General features: G+C 38.6%; 1 protein-coding gene across 1 annotated transcript in view; it reads left to right on the top strand.

Annotated features, from left to right (window-relative positions):
• Window positions 1–22,918, top strand: part of LOC144736307 (protein unc-13 homolog C-like) — a 147,362-nt gene that overhangs the window by 68,586 nt on the left and 55,858 nt on the right. Inside the window, exons 17-21 of the mRNA XM_078618958.1 lie at window positions 3,615–3,700; window positions 9,221–9,347; window positions 12,214–12,310; window positions 19,250–19,393; window positions 22,157–22,234. Coding sequence (XP_078475084.1) covers window positions 3,615–3,700; window positions 9,221–9,347; window positions 12,214–12,310; window positions 19,250–19,393; window positions 22,157–22,234 — 532 coding nt within the window. The remainder of the gene's footprint in view (window positions 1–3,614; window positions 3,701–9,220; window positions 9,348–12,213; window positions 12,311–19,249; window positions 19,394–22,156; window positions 22,235–22,918) is intronic.

Below are 22,918 nucleotides of genomic sequence, written 5' to 3'. Positions count from 1 at the left end.
GATCCACAAGTAATTTATATGAAAAAATATGTAGATGCCGCATATTTACGATATTACATTGGAGATGATAGTGGGGAGTGGGATTATGCATTTAACAATGAAATCCATCTATGAGTCATACATATTCATGAACACGTTGGCAGCCAGTACAATGAGGCGATTTTAGTGTAAGAAATATCACCCTGCTGCCTCTGCCTTACGTTCTCTTTTGTAAAAAAAATATCACATCCAAATCAATGTCTGCTTGTGCATTCTGCTGGGTCACAGCAGGCTCCTCCTCGGTTTTTGCAACTGTAAGCTGGTGGTGCAAGGTAAATCACAAGTGAAGCATTTCAATATATCACTGTCATCAAGTTAACAATTTAATACAGGTTTTGTGGAACAGAAAAAAAGGGTGAAACCAGACCATCATTATACAGTTTGATACCTTTGTCAAGCCCTGAGTGGCTGCATGAGGGATAACAGCAATGCCTTGCTTGTGAGCTTAAGGCCAGATACAGTAGATCATTAGTGGTTAGTCCACACATAGCAAAGTTGCAAGGAATTCTATATTGGTGGGAGCACATACAAGACCATAGCACTATTAAATAGTTTTAGTCTTGCACAGTCAACATCTAAATTCACAGGGACACCATACAGCTTACAAACTCTTCAGATGAGGCAAGATTTTTATTGTAAATAACACAGTGGAGGAGCTTGGTGAATAATGGTATATTTTCCAACAAGGCGTCTTAACATGGCCTCTGGATGCGTCACAGCCGGTTTTGGCAGGCCTTAATGTATTCTTAGCGTAAAGTTCCATTTTGTAAATGGTTTCATTATTTTTAAAAATAATTATATTTACACATAGGGTTGTGAGCCCTAAGATGACTACATCAATTTACACTGAGTCAAATGCCCTTTCGTAGTGTGCAAAGGCTAGACATAATGGTAATTGATAGTCTTCTTCATTAGTATGTATGTGAGCAAGCACGGCTTATATTTCTAAACCCTGCTTGCTCACATACATACTATCAATCAGATTCTGGGGACGACTAATGAATATCAATTAAAGTAATTGGCTAGCCTCTACATTTTTGGTTATTCTACGTCCAACAATCTTCAGAAAACAATTCATATAGACGCGGTAAGAGGCTAATGGGCCTGCCATTTTTCAAGCCGGGTTTTATCTCCGCTTTGAAAACAAGAATGATTGATGCATCATTCCACGATCGAGGTTTTATTACACCCTGTATTATTTTATTTAATTACTTGTTTTGTGATAACTGGGATAACAGTAGCGGTTTCCACTGATTAAAATGCCTTTCATAAATGATAAAAGCCATGTGTAATGTATAGTATGAATGTGATCAATGGAGGAAAAGGCTTTCATATATCTAGTTGGCTCACGTGGTTGATTGATTGGCCTTTAAAACATTAATAAGTCGGTATGCCATTGAGAGCAATATACAGGAATCCCCCACTGTGTGTAAGGGATGTGTTCCTAGGAAATGCTCCTTATCTCAAAATTACTTAAACCGAACTGTTATTTTCCACAAAATAATGTTAATAATGTTAACATCGGGGCATTCTGAGCTGACATTATTGGGGAAAAAATGTCAGACTAAATGTCATGAAGTGTACAAAAATACAGATGATTATAAGTTGACATACATTTAAACTCATAACAAATACAAATGTTTTGATAAGCCTTACCAGAGATGGTTTAAGAGCTTGCTGATCAAGGCCTCTTGGGGTGAGCAGTGGTGGAGTTATGCATACTAAGGGGTGGATCACCTTGTCTCTTCATCACCAGAGGAAGGTGGCTCTTCCCGAGGCTCTTCTCCGGACCTTTTGGCTTGATTGCAGAACGTTAAAAAAATATGTCCAAAGACAACTGGACAAAATTGTTGTTTCATGATGGTACATCTCCTTATAGCGGTGAATTCCAGTGAATGCCACTGAATACTCATGGTGGTGGTGGTTTAGATTCATCGGCCTTTTCCTCAGCTCGTTCCAGCTGCATCAGATCCTCATTTGACCGGTCCTCACTATGGGACTCCTACAACTCCACCACTTCAGACTCCTCCACCTTGTCAAGTCCAGCTTCCCTCCGCCAGTAAAAAATGGTGCATATGTTAAAAGAACGCATGTGCGAAATATTTAACTTATCAGGAAATAGGTTCCCTCATTCATCAGCAACGTATATGTGAAACAACTCATTATGCGGCTCATTTTACAGGGGATTCCTATATATACAGTCAGTTCACCTATAATGAGGTAGTTAAGTTCCTGAAGAACACCGCATTATGGAAAAATTGCGCTATAATAACCATTAATTCAATGGGAATTAAGGGGTTAGGGGGTAGTGAGTTTAGAAAACCCCAACATGACTGACATTTTCATGATAATTTGTTATATAATTGTTGATTTGTATGTGTTCTTTTATAATTACTGTGTTGTAGTTCGATAATATAATTCATGATCTAAATAAATAAAAACATTAAAATAAGCGATAAATGCATGTTGCCGTGTTAGTCGCTAAGCGATAGAAAACGTAGCCGTGGAGGAGGGTGAAGAGAGAAAATGACGAAGGGTGTGAAGTAACTTGCTGAACAGCTTCACTTCACTTCCAGTAGCACCACTGCCAGAACGCTTCATACCTTTGCCACTCATAATTAAAGTCAATAATGCTGTATGTAAAGCGAAACAAATTATACTTGCTAAAGCAAAGTCCACGGTAACACGTGAGTTTCGTATGCAGGCTGAACAAAGACTAAGGTGCGTGGGTAGCATCTTAAAACATCCAGCAGCATCCCGTCTTGTGTAATGCTATGCCGAGGCAGCCGTACAACCACTTATTCCTACTTATTCCTACTCGCGCAACACATTGTTCTGTTCACTCCGTTGCTTTACATCCTATTTGCATCCACCTTGTGAAAAAAAATGTCCCCAAATATCAGTCTTGATTTGAAGCTTTCGTGACTGCAGGAATCCATACTCTTTGGTTCTTTCGGTAAGGTCACGTAGGTATCAAATAAAATAAAAAATAAATCAGGACGTTTCGGGCGCAACACAAGCGTCCATCATCAGGTGTTCTTTCCCACCTGATGATGGACGCTTGTGTTGCACCCGAAACGTCGTGATTTATTTCATTTTATACCCATGTGACTTTTCGCGTTATATCCAGTTCGCGTTTTGAAAACACGCGTTAGAGCAGAACGGACTGTACTTGTGATCGGAGGTTGATGGGTCTGCTATTCTTCAAATGATATCTACCTTTAAAAAAAAAAGTTCGCAGCATCATTCCATGATTTAGGTATTACATTTTCGATTTACATATAAATGAAATAGTTCCCCTGAATTGTCTTCAAATATATAGTGTCGCTTCTTGGATGTCCACAATTATTCCATCTGGTCTAGGAGCTCTGCTTGTTTCTTACTGTAAGGCCCGTGTGTTTTTCTTCAAGTGTAACATCTGGAAATTCCTCTCTTCATCAGATAAAAGGTTTTTATTCTGGGGATGTATGATGTTGTTTTACAGATCTGCATAACAATATTCCACTCTTCTTCCCACTGGTCACTGATAAATGTAGTCTTTGAGAATATTTAAACTTTGCTGTGCTGTGCTTCAGGTTTCCTCAAGAGTTGAATGTTGGAAAGGTGAGCGCTGAAGTAATGTGGAATCTGTTCTCCTTGGATATGAGGGCTGCTATGCAAGGTGAAGTATGTCTTATGTCAAAATCTACACAAACTAACCTTTTGCCTGTCCAAGGACGGGTGGATTGAAGTAAATCTGAAACTTGCAAACGAAAAGCAGACGGCGACGTGATATTCATTGCATCCATTCGTGTGCAATTTGTAAGGCCGCGGTGACACAGACTTAATTCATTTAAAGGTTATAATCCCTTGTTCATCATGACGACCTTTTTACTTTGATGTCTCAATAGCGGAGATCGCGGGACGTGAGGGTTCTGCCTTTGTAGTGAGGGTTGTAAGTTGACGCTGAGGAGAGGGGAGGAGGCGCCTCGCCCCCCCCCCCATGTGGAGTGACGTCACCTGCTAATTAATATTAATGGGGGTGGGGTGTCAATTTGGAGGACGTCACCTGTTCATGATTATTAATGAGGGGTGGGGGTTCTCCATGCGGAGTGACGTCACCCGCGCATGAGTATTAATGAGGGAGAGGGTCCATGTGGAAGACGTAACCTGTTCATGATTATTAATGAGGGGGGTTGGTCGACGTGGAGTGACGTCACGTGCGGGACGCACAAACATTTTTGACTCATTATAGTAGTTAATAAATCAACTCATAGCTCTATAGTATATTTTTATTAGCATGGATGCATAACGCATAAAATGTGTATGTGTGCATATATGTTTAAATGCACATTTTATGTAGGTGTACTTGTGTGGATGTGCATGCATGAGTTTAAATATGAGTAAAGTGAATCACGGGTTCACTGGGAATTATCTAGGCATGCACAGAGAGCATCCTGCTGTGCATAGGTGGGTGTGCATTTATTTACTAGCTTCTGTGCCCGTCCTAGGACGGACGCTGTCATATTTACAAAAAATTGAGCAGAGTATAATTGTATCTTGTGTAAATTTAATGACAGTGAATCTTGCACAAAAGTATGTCATCAAACACTTCACTGCATTTCACTGTAGCACTGTATTTATGGCAGTGATTCTTGCACACAACGATGTCATAAAACACCTCACTTCATGTCACTGTAGCACTGTATATATAACTGACCTTAAATTTGTTTAAAGTCACTTCTCTGATACTTTATTCTCATCTGCTTTCGGTCACTGGGGTTGAAATAAATTGGAAATCGATACAATATCTGGAAAATCATCGAGAAATTTATATTTTACCATAATTAATAAGCATAAATTAAACTTACCTTTTGTCTCAAGTTGCTGAAAAAATAAATAAAGATACCAAATCCATTTTGTTGCTGCGTAGAATTATTTATTAGATTCACTTTCAATAAATAAACGTCAAACTTAAAGCCAATTTGCGAGAAAAAATATTTCCGCTCGACCTTCTGTGCGAGTGTAAAAATCCATCCGCTCATGAATATGCGGCATGTGGAGTGGCGTCACATGCGGGACACACAAACACATTCTTGGCTCATTATAGTAGTAATCGTGGATAAATCCAATGAGCGATAAAGCTTTTTCACAAATGTCCAGTTGCGGCGGTTCAGAACGTTCCAACAACAAACAATACAAACACACGATAGGAGTATAGAGGATATGAAAGGTAAACAAATCACTTTAAAAATATACGAATAAAAATAAACTACTTTTTATCTTACCAGATAAAGCCCACTGAGCTGTTAACTTATTTTTGAGAAGCTACCTGGCCACATATGATAGCTCAACGAAGTGGTTTATTACGTGGAAATTTGTAGCAGCAAAATTTTCTAAACATGGAGGAGAAATCCAGTGGCTTTGGTAGGTGTAATTATATAATATAGATACACATGAATGTTTGTATGTCTCTGGTGTAGGCCAATCAGTTTCGAAGGCAAATGCGTATATTGTCAGATAATGTTATTTGCATGTTTTGCCACAAGTACGTGTGCTTAATGCAGAGCTGATGCCTTGCAAAAGGCATCTATTTGGTGTTTGAACATCTTAACACTTGTTTTATTGCCAGAAAGGGTAAAACCTATTCTTATTTTTCATCAAACTATGTTTCAGTTTGCATGTCTGCAGACATTTGGCGGCAACATGTTCACCAGAGCAGGAAGCCCCCAGAGCAGCCTGAAGTGCAGCACTCTGCCACTGAGTAGATCAGTGATAGGGCAGCAGTTTGCAGCACATCAGCTGAGGAGCCCCAGGTTCTTTTTTCATGTTTTTGTCCCAGGGCAATTTTAGTTTTGTCTTTTCACAGACTTTTGAAGGTCAGGCTTCTATCCATATTGGGGTGGTTATCATCTCTATTAGTTACCTTGAGATAGTGATGTGAATTCCTTGCATTCGAAGCATAGTAGAGATTGATTTCTGTGTGTTATGAATTGGTCTGAGAGAGGGATTGACTTGGGAAACATGTTGATGTTATTGGGGAGTGGGGAAGAGCTCTACATGCATGTGATGGAGGTGAGAGATGCTTGTTGGGATGTAGATGTGGAACATGATGGGTTAAAAGGTCAGTAAAGTTTATTTGTTCTACTATGCGAGACACAAGAGACAACAATCGTCGCATTTGCAAGAATGGCCTGGTTCACTAAAAGGACGAAATAAAATCAAATGAAATACGCAAATAGAAATCAAATAAAAAACAACTGTCACATGAGAAATCTAAAATATTGCACGAACATAAATCATTGTTAAATAATGAATTTCCTCTCATGCAAACCGGCAAAGGCAGATTATTTTAAACCGATTATAGTGCAATTACAATTAAGATACGAAAACATTAAACAGATGTATGTTGAATCCCGTAAGAATATGTGAAAAGAAAAGGATATATGTCAAATATATTAGGTATTTACACTGAAGAAATATGCGTACAGTACTGCCGATGGAGATTTGGTGTTTATGGAGAGGTTTTGGGAGGTGTTGAGAGAATCTCATTACCTCAAGGTCTTCATGGAAATAATGGAATTTTCGTTAGACCTCCTTTGCCAGTACCAAAATATAATAATAGGGTTTTTCCCCTTTTTTCTGGCAACAAAACTGAAACCTTTTTACAAGGAATCATGTCTGCATTAACCACAATACTTGTGGTCAAAATGCAAACAAAAAACACACTCCGATAATGCACACATGATTCCTTGTAAAAAGGTTTCAGTTTTGTTGCCAGAAAAAAAGGGGAAACCCCTATTATTATATTCTTAGGTTTTTTTCGGTAAAGTCACGCAGGTAAAAAATTTAAATTAATAAAAGTAAAATAAAACAAAAAAATTCACGACGTTTCGGAAGCAACACAAGCCTCCGTCTTCAGGTGGAACCGTCACAGCCACGACAGCTGTATCAAGTAAATGAGAGATCACAAGAAATACTACCCCGTACATATAATGGTTGAGGGGGGAAGGGCCAGGAACGGCACACTTTTTTATTAATATGGTAAGGTGAGGCTTAAGACCAAGAGTAGACTGCATAACAAAGGACTGAGCCTTTGTTATGGAGAGGTGCGGTTTGTAACTAACACCTAGCATACATAACAAAAGTGTGAAAAAAGAAAAGCAAGTAAAAACTAAAACTGGTAAAACAACAAACTGGCTGTCTATCAATAACCTGTAATAGTTGTCTGTCAAATAAGATGGTCCAAATAAGTGTATTTACATTAGTATTTCTTGTGATCTCTCATTTACTTGATACAGCTGTCGTGGTTGTGACGGTTCCACCTGAAGACGGAGGCTTGTGTTGCTTCCGAAACGTCGTGAATTTTTTAATTTGTTTTATTTTACTTTTATTAATTTAAATTTTTTACCTACGTGACTTTACTGGAAAAAACCTAAGAATATGAATCCTTGCAGTCACGAAAGCTTCAAATCTAGAAACCTATTATTATTATTATAATGGAATTTTGTTAAGAATACATATATACCGGGGTGGCTCAACCCTGAATTAGCTTGTAATTTTCGAGGATACTATATACATGTGAAAAAAAGCAGACCTTGGTCAATGACACTGCCTTAAAATAAAAAAGGATATAGAGAGGTAATGTTTTGGGCAATGGCCCTTCATAGCACAGTGTTATTGACTAATGTGTTGAGCTCTTTGTTATTTGTGCTAGTCCACCACTGCAGTATCACCAAATAATCCAGCAGTGAGTTTCTATCTGGAAGTCACGTATTTTCACTGAAATCATATTGTTCAAGATGTTTTTAAATAAGCAAGAAGTTATTCTTGGAGACGACCAATGAACACTTACGTCGTGTGTGTAGTCCTTTAGATAATTGTATAACATGCCAGGGCGATCAGCTGGAATTGGGTTATAATGGTGAGTAGCTGATCCATTGGTTGGTCTAAGGGTTTAGTGGTGAGTGATTGAACAAAGTTTCTGATCCCTTTTATGATCTCGTTATCTGCGTTGTGTTTCAAGAGGTTGCTTTAATCATACTCGAGTAAATCAGGGAAGATTTATGAAGATGGACTTCATCCTGTTGAGGGTGCCAAAGACGAAAATAAACTTTGCTTAAGTGTAACTGTTTTGAAAAGTTTGGGTTGAAGGCAGTTCTTTTTGTTTCAGTATGGCAACAACTTTGCTGTTAGTGGATAGACATGTCCCACCCATGATCTGTAAGGTTTTAATGATAAGTGAGCAATATGCTTCTCTTACAGTAAAAACAACGTCTATGCTGAGGTTGTTAAGTTGAGATAATGTCCTTTTAACATTTAGGTACATCATGTTAATAGGAATCAACGTGATGTACCTAAATGTTAACCACCTAAATGTTAACCGTTATACATCAAGACAAGTTGTCTTGATGGAAAACTTCAAGTTTATGAGTAATTGTAGTTGCTCTTGTGCTTGTGAAGAGAGAGTCCTGCATTTCGTTGTTGGGTATTTGTGAAAAATATGTTGTTTATCTTTGAAGTGGTCATGGAGGTCATGGCAATATGGCAGATATTGCTGTTTGCATTGTGGTACACAAGGGAGAAGACGCTTAATTCCTAAGATAATGTTTGGAGGGATATTTAAATATAACTGATGTGGAAGAATTTGAAAATGAGGTTAAAATCAGATTAGTGGGTGGTAGTAAGAGACCAGGAGAAAGAGAGTGTGATGTCATCAACATTTACATTTGTAAACATAACCTTGTAATATTCTGTACAATTACATAAGGACCTCAACATTTTAGCTATGCATGTGGGACATTGACACTCCTTTAAATTGCAGTTAAAATGCATTTGCCTTCAATGCTTCGATTTGAAAGCCATATATTCATTCCATTTTTTTTTACAAACGCTTAAGTAATTACATTCTGATTACAGGCAGGGATTAGTAAATGTAAATAATGATCAAGTGTCTAGCCACTGTGTCCATTTCTGCGCCAGTCCCTCACATACAGACATAAACACAGTAGAAATATCAAGAGTACAGTTTGAATGTGTGTTCTGTATCCCCTCCGACAAGATGAATGTGTGCAATGTGAGCCGACTTGTAAACTTGTTTGTATTTGGGTGTTTTTAAGCTTCCACTTTGCATCCACACTTGCCGTGACTGATGTTTAATTTAGTTTCTAATGGATGTCGTTGTTTTTTTTTTCATTTAAAGAGCACGAGAAGCACAGGCAGTGTAAGAGTGCAGACTACATGAATCTGCACTTCAAAGTGAAATGGCTTTACAATGAATATGTAAAGGACCTGCCAGCTTCAAAAGAGAAAGTTCCAGAATACTCTGCGTAAGTTCCATAATTATCGTTCTCAACACCATCCATTTTTCAATCAATGTATTGATGCAGGCCTCTCTGGTCAAGGTTTTGTACATCTGTAAGATCCCTCATTTCCGAATGTACCCTGCTTTTATTCCATTTAATTTTTTCCGTATGTGCTTTTGCTTAAGTTTTCTCCCATTCCATCACTTTTATTGACCTGTCTTTTTGAAGGTTCATATGATGTCCCACATGGTTTTTCAATAATTCAAACATTGTTTTTACTTTCTAGTCATTACACGTATGTGTTTGTTTATTATATTCTTAGGTTTTTTTCGGTAAAGTCACGTAGGTAAAACATCAAAATTAATGAAAATAAAATAAAACAAAAATCACGACGTTTCGGAGGCAACACAAGTCTCCGTCATCAGGTGGGACCGTCACAGCCAGATTAGCTGCATCAAGTGAGCTAATCTGGCTGTGACGGTCCCACCTGATGACGGAGACTTGTGTTGCCTCCGAAACGTCGTGATTTTTGTTTTATTTTATTTTCATTAATTTTGATGTTTTACCTACGTGACGTTACCGAAAAAACCTAAGAATATGATTCCTTGCAGTCACGAAAGCTTCAAATCTAGAATGTTTGTTTATTATTTACAGTGGATTTTGTAATATTTTGTCATCAGATACACTTCATTCCACGTTATATGTTGTGATTTATGGGATTGATGGTACACCTTTAAAGTAGAACGTTATCTTAATTAATTACACAAGTCAGCACTTGGTATAGCCAATACCTTATCAATCGCTCTATATGGAATGTTAACCATGGTTATTTTTAAAAATACAATGTTTCTTTTGTCAGGTGACCGTTAACTGTAATGAGATAGCCATATCAGCTCAGGCTGACCACAATATAGCAGTCCATGGGTACATTCACCTATGGCCAGCATTACTGCTGTGAACGCTGTTGGAGTATTTTAGTATATATTGGTTGCTTATTGCTTTACTGTTGCTAACATTTCTGAATCGTTTTATTTGTTCATATTTAAATAAATAGATCACATCAAAATGAACACAAGAAGTGCTGACACATTGCTAATCATAACAGTCCTGCTGAGTGCTGCTGGTTTGGAAACAATTGAATCAGAATAATTTGATCATCAAGCTGTGTGCAGTGATTCGTGTGCATGTCTCGTGACCTGTGTCACCACTTGTGCAACCAAAAATGGACAATGACATTTTCCTAGAAAATGTAAATTTTTGGGCAGAGAAGTTTCTCATCATTGCTAAAGGTGGCAATGACTTGCAACAAAAGCACCCACCTTCATCACGGCGTTAAAATTGTTATGCCTATTGTCATCATCATTATAATTTAACTTATACAGAATTTAAATACTACACGCATCTCAAGACAATGCACAGGGAAAATAATTTAAACATAAACATCATATACAAATATAAATAATAAGACCTCGCAAGAAATTGAATCGCGCAAATGGAGCGGCAGAACACATCACTCCGTACACTGTCGCCTCCAACTGCCAGAACCACGTGCAGACGGTGAATTGTCCTGCAATGTGAAATGAGTATCGCAATAACATAGACAAGTTGCAAGATCGTGCTGTTTCTTTATTCACAGGGAATTGTTCCATCAATATCGATGGTGGCAGACTTTTGAGAAAGGCAGTCACAACAACCATTTTGTTACTATAATCATTATTATTTGTCATCTCATTCTTATTTTTTTATGATCATCTTTTACGTAACAATGTGTTTTGATATTTGTTAATGTTTTTTGTTTCTCTGCAATGGATGTTCTGGTAACATCCAAATGTTTTACCCCACAGCGGTCTTCGTTTATATAGAAAATCATGCTTTAAATGTGTTGAGGGTAACTTAAGAACCTCCGTCAATCAGATGAAAGTGTGGTGCCCCTTGGATCCTCTGTAAGTCTGTGCAGCATTACAGGCAATGCGTGCAATTCAACAAAGGGGAAAAGGTGTGATATCCACGAACGGCACAGAATGGTTTTGGCCATGTTCACTCCACAAATTATGAAGAAAATAATCATTTGGAAACCTTTTCCAATCAATTCCTGGATGAAGGCTTCCCCATGTCGTGTTGGTCGTTGGGGGTTGTTTGATTGTTCTTCATCACGCTGGTCAGTGCAGGTTCGCTAAGCGGGGGCCAGGACTAATACGGAAATCATGATGTTAGCCATGAAGTGGGTATTGAACTCCAGGTTACTCATCATGTGGCACTAACCACTATGCCACAAACTTTGTGACATTCATTTTGCTTTTTTGTCAGTTTCACAGCAAAGTGCTTGTGATTACTTTATAAAGTGAAAGGATGAGATTAAGCTAAAAAAAATAGATACATTTGTTTAAGAGTTTCCACAACACCAACACATGATGAAGCATGGGCATCATAGTAGACCACTAGGAAGCGCAAGGACCCATAACCATAGCACAGAAACTTCCATACGAAGAAAGGAAAAAAAGTTGTACTGTCATGGGAGTGTTGGGTGTGTACAATTGGATGGATATAGTTCAGCCTTTGTTATAAAAGTGTTGCACGGCAAAAATAGTATTTCTCTACTGGGTGGAAAACAGCATGGAAACCCAGGCTGAATCATGTGTTTTCTCCACGGCAGACACACCACTTATGTGGAAAACTAAATCCTGCTGGCAAAAATAAACGCTTAGACAAAAATAGTTTGTGTGTGGAAAAAAGTATTTCCCTTTGTCTGTGTGGGATCTCACCTTTTCATGAAGGTTATTGATTGACTTATATACGATGAATGCTCGTTTCTTCCAAAGCCCTTTGTTTTATGTGTGGAACATAATTTAGATTGTTAAATGTCATGTGGTGCTGTGTGTCGATGTTGTAGGTGGTTTGAGCCATTTGTACTGCAGTGGTTGGATGAAAATGAAGAGGTCTCATTGGAATTTCTGCGAGGCGCTCTGGACCGAGACAAGAAGGATGGGGTAGGCTAATCCATATATTTTTCAAGAAAAAGCATACGTATATAGTTCAGGGCAATCAAACTATATATACACATCTTAAATAATACCTATCACCTCGAAATTTATATATTAACTCTAAGTGAAAATCTTAACCTCTCTGCTTGGTTTGAGATTATAAAGTATTAAGTTTACCAATATCACCATCAGCCGTTGTCTATCCTCAGTTGGACGAATACCTCTTGCTTTCACCATCCTTCACTTTCATGCGGTGCTACAATCCACCTCACTCCTACACGTGAACTGATCTCATTACTACATTCATGTGATGGCCGTGCTCTTATAAACACATTATCTTCTTTCACTATCTTTCTATCACCAGTCTCATCCATTATCCATAAGTCATGTGCCCTGCTCAAGCCCACTTAATTTGTTCAACATTCAACATTGTGACTGTGACTTGTGTTTGTTATTTTAATCCAGTGTTCCTTTTCATATTTTCGTGTAATTCCAAGCGTGTGTTTACCCATGATTTTGTGCCCAATTGTCAACTTTTATTCAATTTTAATTGCATTTGTCCAAGTTTCGGATCCATACTTCATAGGTAGCGATATTCAGTTATTACAACAACAACAACGCATCCAGTTCAGGCTCAATGGTTTGCTGCTATTCATTATTCATTTCAGTTTTCCAAAACAATTCTATCCTGCTTTTGTTCTTATTATATTGATGCCAATCCAATGTCAATTATGGCTATAGCTATTATAAATCTACTGCTTTGTTTTAAATTGTTTCCCTGATTCATTATTGTACGTGACTCGTTTAGCGTTTCTTTTTTTCAGTCTAATTTCACTGCCTTCTTTCTTAAATCATTCCTTGTTATTTATTTAATTGGTTCTTATAACTGCCATTATCGACTCTGAGATGGTGAATACTTAATCGATTTATGATTATGCCGTCATTTTTCCTGTCCCATTGTTGTAAAATATATTCTGTTAATCTATTTTGTTATTTATCATTTGATCAATTCACTGATTTTATACATTTCTGAAACAACAAAAAAACATGGCTGGACAAAGCCCGTAAATCCATGGGACTCTTTAACATATATTTTAAACCACTTGTTTATGACACCCAATAACAGCAACATTTGTCCGCGATTACTGGATTAAAGCACAATTATCTCCACGTAACCAATGATATAGGTGTTGGATGGACTTTCGTTTTTTTGTGATCAGCACGTACAGAGAACCCATTCCCTCATTGTCCCCTTGCTGTCCCTTATCTCTGAACTCCACTCACTGCCACGCCTTCCGTCATTTCCACACACCCTCAGCACCATTCCCACCAATGCCCCCTCTCGCTCACACTTAGTATACCTATCGTCTGTCGTTAATAAAACATCTTTACTTGTAAAAAAATGTTATTAGCTACAAAAAGTAAACCACAAGTTCATAGGATTAATAAAATGCCACAATATGACTAAAGCGGAAGTTGAACGGTGCAACTATTATGCATCCTATTTCTTGCTTGTCTTCTGCAATACAGTTTAACGTTATTGAACCAATCCAGTGTATCGCATACCATAACCTTGACTATAACATATTCACGTGGCATCAATAAACAAAAAAATCACATGCAATAATCACAGCATTTCTTAGCACTGCACATATAATATTTACGCAGGAAAAAATAAACAGTTTTTGAAATAGTAGTATGAGTGGGGCGAGAGAAGTTTACTACATGACTACTCCTTGGTTTGGCTTTCCATAGGCTGTATCAGAGCCATTATATTCAACCCTCAGGGTAGTGAATACATGACAAGTTACCAAATGTAAAATGGAACACATTGAGTACATTAATTACGGAACTTTGTACAATGGTTTTGGTGGTGGAGGAGGCCTGGTATTGATCTCCTGTGAGGTTGTTTGCAGCCCCCAGGCTTAGAGCTGCCTCAACGATGAGCCTTTCACATGTACTCGTCGTGTCAACTGAAATAATGTCAACATGGTAAAGCCTACTACACATGGTGCAATGCCTATGCGTTACAATGCAGGAAAGAATGGAACCACCCACCTTGCTTCCCATGAGTTGCAACCCCTCCAGGTTCAATGCCATCCACATCACACATTATGACAGTGATGACACCAGACCCAAAAGCACGTTCATGTTGGTGTACCGGGCGAGGCGACCCCGAGTTGATGTGAGCTCACGCCGCATTGCCGAGTTACCACAGCGTGTGCACCATGCCTTACAACAGCCACTAAGTGACAGTGATATCACCACAGCGCTTGTGCCAGGCTAGATTCACTTTTAACCGTCACGTGAGTGTCAAAGGCTCGCTAGCAGGAGGCCACGGCACAGGCCCAGGTGCTATGGGTTGACTGAGATGACTGGCAGATTCACAACCTGTGCTCCCCACTGTGCCAGCTTGCTGTATTTTAACTGCCTGGCACTCCGCTCATTGTTGTGCCAGGCAGTTAAAATACAGCAAGCTGGCTCAGTTATTTGTTGGAGGGCATCTGCCTCTTAACTGCCCAGTAGCATCCTTCACGAGACTCCTCAGAAGCCAAACTTGACACCGCTGGTAATAGTCATTGGAAAGTCCAATCAGCTTGCACATCCTTCTCAGCCCACCTTTTCTCGAGCTTGTGCTGCAAAAGTTTAGCTCTCTCTATCTGGCCAAACAGAAGCGTCTTGGACATGTGGTGGCTGGGGATGAGGGCTACATGACCCAGCCAAAGCAGCCTCGCCGCCAGGGCATCTCACTGATGAGACTTTGTAGATATACTTCAGGGATCTGTGACCTACTCACGCAATCCAGTCTGGTTATACCCACAATGGATTGTAGGCAGGCCAGCATGAATGCTTCAAACCAGAGAAAATGTTCCTTTTAAAGGGGTCCACATTTTGCAAGCATGGAGGACGAAGGGCAAAACTGTGGCTGAGAAGACCCAGAGCTTCGTATGGAACGAAGACCAGGTAGCTTTCATACAGCATTATGCAGCTGATGATAAAATAATGCTGCTCGACTGATTTGGAATGATACCTCTGAAACAATGCAGAACTCAGACAAATGCACATGCATTACATTCTTAGTTTGTCCATTACCTTGTTACTTTACCTATCAGTGTAGTCTTCTTTTCACACTTCAGATGTAGTTTATACAATATATACAGCACATAGACTATATACTGGATTATATTTACAGAATATACATACTATACTAGAATTTATGCTGCACATTATTTATTATAAATACAGTATATTTATTGTATAAAGTGTACGGTTATATTCTGCATGTGTTATACATGCAGTGTATATCATAATTCGATATATATCGTGTTCTTTTGTATTTTATATATATATATTTTGTAGGCTTCTATATATTTTCATGTACATCCAGTACAGTATTTAGCACCTATGTCGCCATGAGCCTCTTCACCGCAGTGCTCGAGTTGACATGGGCCGTGTAACTTGATTTCTTTCACCCCTCTAAGGGGTAAGGGTGGCAGGGGGAACTCAAGTCTACACGTTATGCCCACATAACCTCTTCACATGGAATTCACGGCGACATCCTGTGCATGTAAAAGGTCCTCACTAGACAAAGCATTGAGCAGACTGAACGACAGAGAAACGTGGAGAAAAAGAGATGCAGAGAGACACAGTACAGAAATATGAAGCGAGAGAGATGGCAACATAGTGAGAGACACAAATATACACAGAAACAGAGAGCATGTCTGTATGTATAAACATATTTCGTGCCGTACGTAGCCAACCACGTTAATCGGAGGTGTATACGCAAGAGACAGAGATGCAGAGGAAGACATGGGATGGAGAGACAGATAACTACACAGTGGCATGTAGACACAGAAAGAGATATGGGGCGAATTTGAATCATGGAGAGATACCTGGAGATGGGGAGAGAGCAACACATATATACCCAGACATAGAGAGAGACAGGGAGATGCAATTACGGCCCCTGGGCTGCACGTGGTCTTGTATAAACTCAGCAAAAGACAGAGAGACACAGAGAAAGGTATACATAGATACAAACAGAGAATCGGAGAGACACAGAGATGACATAGGCACATATACATATGCACAGAAAGATATTACCACAGAGAGATGTGCAAAGAGACACATATCTGGACAGGGTTAACACAGAGAAACACACACAAATGCATATACACAGAGACACGGAAATACATGGATTAAAAAATGCAGAGAGAGAGAAATTGAGAGAGACACCCAGAGACACAACAGGGTTATACAATTGCAATCCCCAGGCTACTTGGCCTTTGTAGATATGGAGTCACTGAGCAAAACACACAAACACATTACAGAGAGAACCATGCAGACAGAGAGAAGAGATATGTATGCAGAAACATGAAAACACAATGAGAGACACGGAGAGAGAGAGAGATACACAGATATACTTGCACATAGAGAGAGGCATGGAGACACACAGAGAGACACACAGAGAGCAACACATTAAACCTTGAATACGATTATACAGAAACATGTGGAGAGAAATGCCCGGAAAGGTTTTCTAGAGGCCTGGGGCAAACTGCCAGATGGGGCCCCCTCTGAGGATTCATAAACCATTTCTGAGATTCCTTTAAATTTGAGGCTCAGATGTTAATATGTATTAAATACAATCAAATCAAATACTTGTACATTATCATCCTTCAATAGCAATACTTTATTGCTGATTTCATTACAAGATGCCCCGCAGTGTTTTCTAACCTGGGACTTTTGCAATCCAGAGGCGTATAATTTTATGGGCATCAAATTTTTATCAAATCACGTTAAAAAAAAATCTTATTCAATCTGGTTCCACTCCAAAGTGTAGGCACAGGCTTAGTATTCACATAATACGATGCATACATGGGTGGTTAACACTCCTGAACACAACACAGGCAAGGGAGGGCCAGACATTAACCCCTGCCCTACAATATTTCAGCCATGAACCAGCCCCAACAAAAACTTGGAGGGAAGGGAATTAGGCAAGAACTGGCACTTAGGCTGTGAAAACCATAGACATGGTAGGGAATTTGATAAATTTATATATACGTATAGAAATAGAAATCATTTGCGCAACAAACTAAAAAGAGTTAACTATTTAACACAATAACAGTTCATTTGATACATTTTCACGAATAAACATCTGCACATGTCCACATACAAAAAATATCCACCATTTTGATCTTTGCTTTAATTATCAGGACAACCCCATCAGTCCCTTGTGACCTAATCCAGGCAATCACACCAGTCGAATTTGAAGTTTTAAAAGGTTTAAATATACTATGGGAACCTCATTTGCCAGTAAAAATATTATAATTGGTTTTTTACCCTTCTATCTGGCAACAAAACTGACACCTTTTTACAAGGAGTCATGTTTGCATAGACCACAATACCTGCAGTCATAATACAAACAAAAGAACATAACTCTGATAATGTGCACTGTCCTTGAAGTTGATTGGTCCACACCCGAGACAGCTTTCCTTAGAGCCTAGTCTCCCCAGAGACACAACAGGGTTATACAATTGCAATCCCCAGGCTACTTGGCCTTTGTAGATATGGAGTCACTGAGCAAAACACACAAACACATTACAGAGAGAACCATGCAGACAGAGAGAAGAGATATGTATGCAGAAACATGAAAACACAATGAGAGACACGGAGAGAGAGAGAGATACACAGATATACTTGCACATAGAGAGAGGCATGGAGACACACAGAGAGACACACAGAGAGCAACACATTAAACCTTGAATACGATTATACAGAAACATGTGGAGAGAAATGCCCGGAAAGGTTTTCTAGAGGCCTGGGGCAAACTGCCAGATGGGGCCCCCTCTGAGGATTCATAAACCATTTCTGAGATTCCTTTAAATTTGAGGCTCAGATGTTAATATGTATTAAATACAATCAAATCAAATACTTGTACATTATCATCCTTCAATAGCAATACTTTATTGCTGATTTCATTACAAGATGCCCCGCAGTGTTTTCTAACCTGGGACTTTTACAATCCAGAGGCGTATAATTTTATGGGCATCAAATTTTTATCAAATCACGTTAAAAAAAAAATCTTATTCAATCTGGTTCCACTCCAAAGTGTAGGCACAGGCTTAGTATTCACATAATACGATGCATACATGGGTGGTTAACACTCCTGAACACAACACAGGCAAGGGAGGGCCAGACATTAACCCCTGCCCTACAATATTTCAGCCATGAACCAGCCCCAACAAAAACTTGGAGGGAAGGGAATTAGGCAAGAACTGGCACTTAGGCTGTGAAAACCATAGAAATGGTAGGGAATTTGATAAATTTATATATACGTATAGAAATAGAAATCATTTGCGCAACAAACTAAAAAGAGTTACCTATTTAACACAATAACAGTTCATTTGATACATTTTCACGAATAAACATCTGCACATGTCCACATACAAAAAATATCCACCATTTTGATCTTTGCTTTAATTATCAGGACAACCCCATCAGTCCCTTGTGACCTAATCCAGGCAATCACACCAGTCGAATTTGAAGTTTTAAAAGGTTTAAATATACTATGGGAACCTCATTTGCCAGTAAAAATATGATAATTGGTTTTTTACCCTTCTATCTGGCAACAAAACTGACACCTTTTTACAAGGAGTCATGTTTGCATAGACCACAATACCTGCAGTCATAATACAAACAAAAGAACATAACTCTGATAATGTGCACTGTCCTTGAAGTTGATTGGTCCACACCCGAGACAGCTTTCCTTAGAGCCTAGTCTCACATGGTGTTGGACCTTTTGGCGTCATCTGGTTGTCACTTCAACTTTTGAAATTAGATTTGTGTATTATTCTTAGATGAATGTGAAATTGACATGTATTTTTAAAAATAAAATTGCATATAAAATATTGATGTTATTCCTGATTCCCCTTGTCATGTGATTTTCAGTTTCAGCAAACATCTGAGCACGCCCTCTTCTCCTGCTCAGTGGTGGACGTGTTCACACAACTCAACCAAAGCTTTGAGATCATCAAGAAGTTGGAGTGTCCTGATCCAGAGATTGTTGCTCACTTTATGAGGCGTTTTGCCAAGGTAAATAAACCAGTCATCGTATTCCCCACCTTCAACACCATGAAGGCTTACATTCTAGCTGGTATGCAGCATTCGCAGCGGTATGTACACTGGCACGGTTTTTTTTTTTGAGATGGCACTATTTATGCCAGCAGTTATCTGCTCATGGTTTCTCAAAAAATATGCCCTAGTGGTTTTATTAATCTAAGGCATTGATACAGTTGACTATTATAGTCAACATCATTAAATGTAGTTATCGCAGTAAAGCGGTAGGCTGGTTCTTAAATGTAGTGAAGAGGAAAATGTTTATAGTCTGGAAGCAACTCATATTTTTGTCTGGTTACAAAAGCTGTTGCCGAGGGTTCGATATTCGTCCGTCTACTGTTTTCTTGATGTGTCGTGTTTGGCTCACAATGTACTCTGTGTCAATGATTAAATACACTTCTGCATCTACTTTTAAAGACGTTCAAACAAAATGACACGTGGATTTTAATGGTACAGGGGGTCCCCGATATATGCCAGAGTTAGGGACCAGAAAGTTGCAACTTATAACGAAACAATGTTTCACGGGGAATTTTTCCCCATAAGAATAATGGGAACTGGGGTGGGGGAGATAGGGACCATGAGAGTGTAAACATTGCCCATGTGATGCAAAGCGGGGCAATTTCTCCCATGAGAATCAATTGAATAAGGTAGGGATAAGGAACCGTAAACTTAGGGAAATGTTGTGTTTCATACCTAGCAAACAAAAATACGTACTGTCTATGTACAGTACCTGTACTATACTGAACAACACATCATGCACACATTTAGAACCAATTCTGAGTTCAATAACCTTTAAACAGCATTTATACTTGTCAATCACTTCACTGAAAACTTTTTTCTGAGCATTTCAAAGCAGCCCTGTAAACTTTAAAACGGTTTCCTTTTTTAAATAGAAAACGTATTTGTGCCATTGTTAAGCAATGACTGAAACGTAAAATAAGTTTTTGTGTAAAAAAGCACACAATCTAAAACAGCATTTTTTTTGTTTACCTTAAACTATCATTTGTATGAACTTACCTTGAGGAGTGGATGAGATGTGCGTTATTGGAGGGAGTGGATTACACTGGGTCATACCCACCTTCTGCAGAAACGTTTTTCCTGAAAAAAAGTTTTTCATGAAAAACGTTTCTGTGTTGGCACTGGCTGACTTTCCCAGTATTTTTACATTCTTAAAACTACATCGTGCCTGAAATCTGTAAAACCCTCCACGGGCATGCTATTGTTGTGCAGATCCTCTATCAATAACGCCAGCCATCGTAAATGTTTTCTACGATAACACTTCTTTGCGTGTAATTTTAACCTCCAAATGCTTAAAGCATGCTTAGCTTTGCTTTCTATTTCATGAACATTCTTCACTATCGTACGTACGCTCGTCAGAGGAAGATTCAAATGGCACCCGACACCAGTTGCACGTTCACCTTTTGTACTACGCACTGTCACCTGCGCTGTCACTAGCACTGCACTTGCTACTCATTGTTGAAGGGTTGCGACGATATTTTGCGATTCGGTACCACTCCGATTACAACACGATGGGACTGAGAAGACGGTGGCACGTGCACGAAATAAGTAGCAAAGAATGTGTGGGAAAATTTTACATTGGGTGCGGGGACCCCCCGGAAACAAGAAGAAACAGTGCCAGATTAAGCTCGTTGCGGGGCCTGTACAATGTATTTTTATGGGGCCCTAAATAAAAAACACATAAATATCAAACACAATTTTTTTACTTGCATCGTAAAGTGATTGTATTTTTTCATTTGCTATACAGCCAGATAATACGACAAATCGCTTACCTTAAACACCCAGTCGTTCATAAAGTTGAAGACGGTATAGTACAATAGTAATAGAGCAAGTGCAGAATCACTGAACCGGAATTGATAGCTTGAAAGCATTTAGCGCGGGGTGCTTGAAAGTGTGGGGCTCGTAGCATTTGTAGCTACTTGTGCTATGAGGATAATCCGGCTCTAAGAAGAACGTACATTTTAAAAATTACAATCATAATAAATGTTTAACTTTTATTTCCACTAAGTATCTGAAATGTAATTCCTGTAGCACGAATCACTTTGTTGCTCCATCGTTGAAAATGGCACATCTTAAGTAATTGCCCATTTGTCTCGATTTTTCTCGTAGAGTTCAACACACAAAAGTGTTTAAAATAAGATTATCAAGTTGTCAGTTATGTTCTAAAAAATAACCCTTGCCCTCCTATACTTGTCCCAATTTGTTCCTTCTATGTTTAAGTCAAATATTTAAGGCAAATGTATGTGATGGTGATGTGAGTAGGCACAAACCACACAGATTAATGTTACATTGTAGACTTGTTGTTCCACTCAGCCTTACAGTCACTGTGGTCTCTAAACTATAAAAAAAAGTTATTTTCCGTGTAAAAAAAGTTTTTCAAATGTAAGTCGTGTGAATGTATCTTTAAGGAATGTATTTAATACTCTGCCACCACCGTTAACTCTTTTGTTAACTCCACAAGCAAAGCCTCCTAATGTAATGTGTGCTATATTATTATAATTATAATGCTTTGCTGAAAAAAATCTAAACTTTGTTTGGCAAATGCACTTTTAGTTTTGAATCGTGACACTTATAATTATATTGCAACTGCAGTACATTTCGACTTTTCAACTATGATTTTGAAAATTGTTTTGGAAAATATTTTTCTTTATTTCAGTTTTACACTCCTGGGCTGTATTAAATCCTGGGAACACACTGAACATTTCTGAATGTGTTTTTCAGACCATTAGCAAGGTGTTGATGAATTATGCGGAAATCATCTCCCAGTACTTCAAGGAATACTGCTCCCAGGAAAAAGTGGTGAGTGTGTAATGTTTGCTGCATCGGCACTTTCAACTTCAAGATGTTCAATTAAATCACATTTTCGTTTCTGATGACTTAAGAGAATATATAATTTGTTATTTTCTGTAATATTGCTATTTTAAAACAATGTAAACGACAGTGCAGAAATAAGACTGCCTTATCACTCCACTTCCTGCTGTCAAATAATACCAATCACAGCGGACAAAATATCACTCTTTCCACATTTCTTTGACTTATCGTTCCTCTCAATCCTTAATTATGTATTCCAAACACATTCCGTCCTCACAAAGCTGCCACTCTCTTTAGAAACTGCAACCACACCTTCTCTCGGGATGGAACCCTAACCACTTTCACTCTTCTCCCCTCCTCACAGTTTTATTCACAAGCCACTGTCCATTATGCTATCTTTATTAAATTTTCTAAGCAAGTACCAGTAAGCACAAGATAATAATTATTAACACCTTATTACTCCAAGACTCCATGTCCCTTCCATTCACCAGCGCCTTACCCTGATAGCAACGTCCGTGTTGACATTTAAATGTCCGATTGTAAATTCAGAGACATCAAATAAATGATAAAACCTTGAGCTCCTCAGCGTATTCTATCATTATTATATCCTAAATAAACTCTTGAATGGCTGGCTGTCAGTTGTTCTACCACATCTTATAAGTAGTGTTTGAA

Source organism: Lampetra planeri, chromosome 3 (assembly GCF_965212315.1).
Source record: "Lampetra planeri chromosome 3, kcLamPlan1.2.h2, whole genome shotgun sequence".
Taxonomy (NCBI): Eukaryota; Metazoa; Chordata; class Hyperoartia; order Petromyzontiformes; family Petromyzontidae; genus Lampetra; species Lampetra planeri.
The sequence above is the reverse complement of the archived record's forward strand: the minus strand, read 5'-3'. Positions and strand labels throughout refer to the sequence as shown.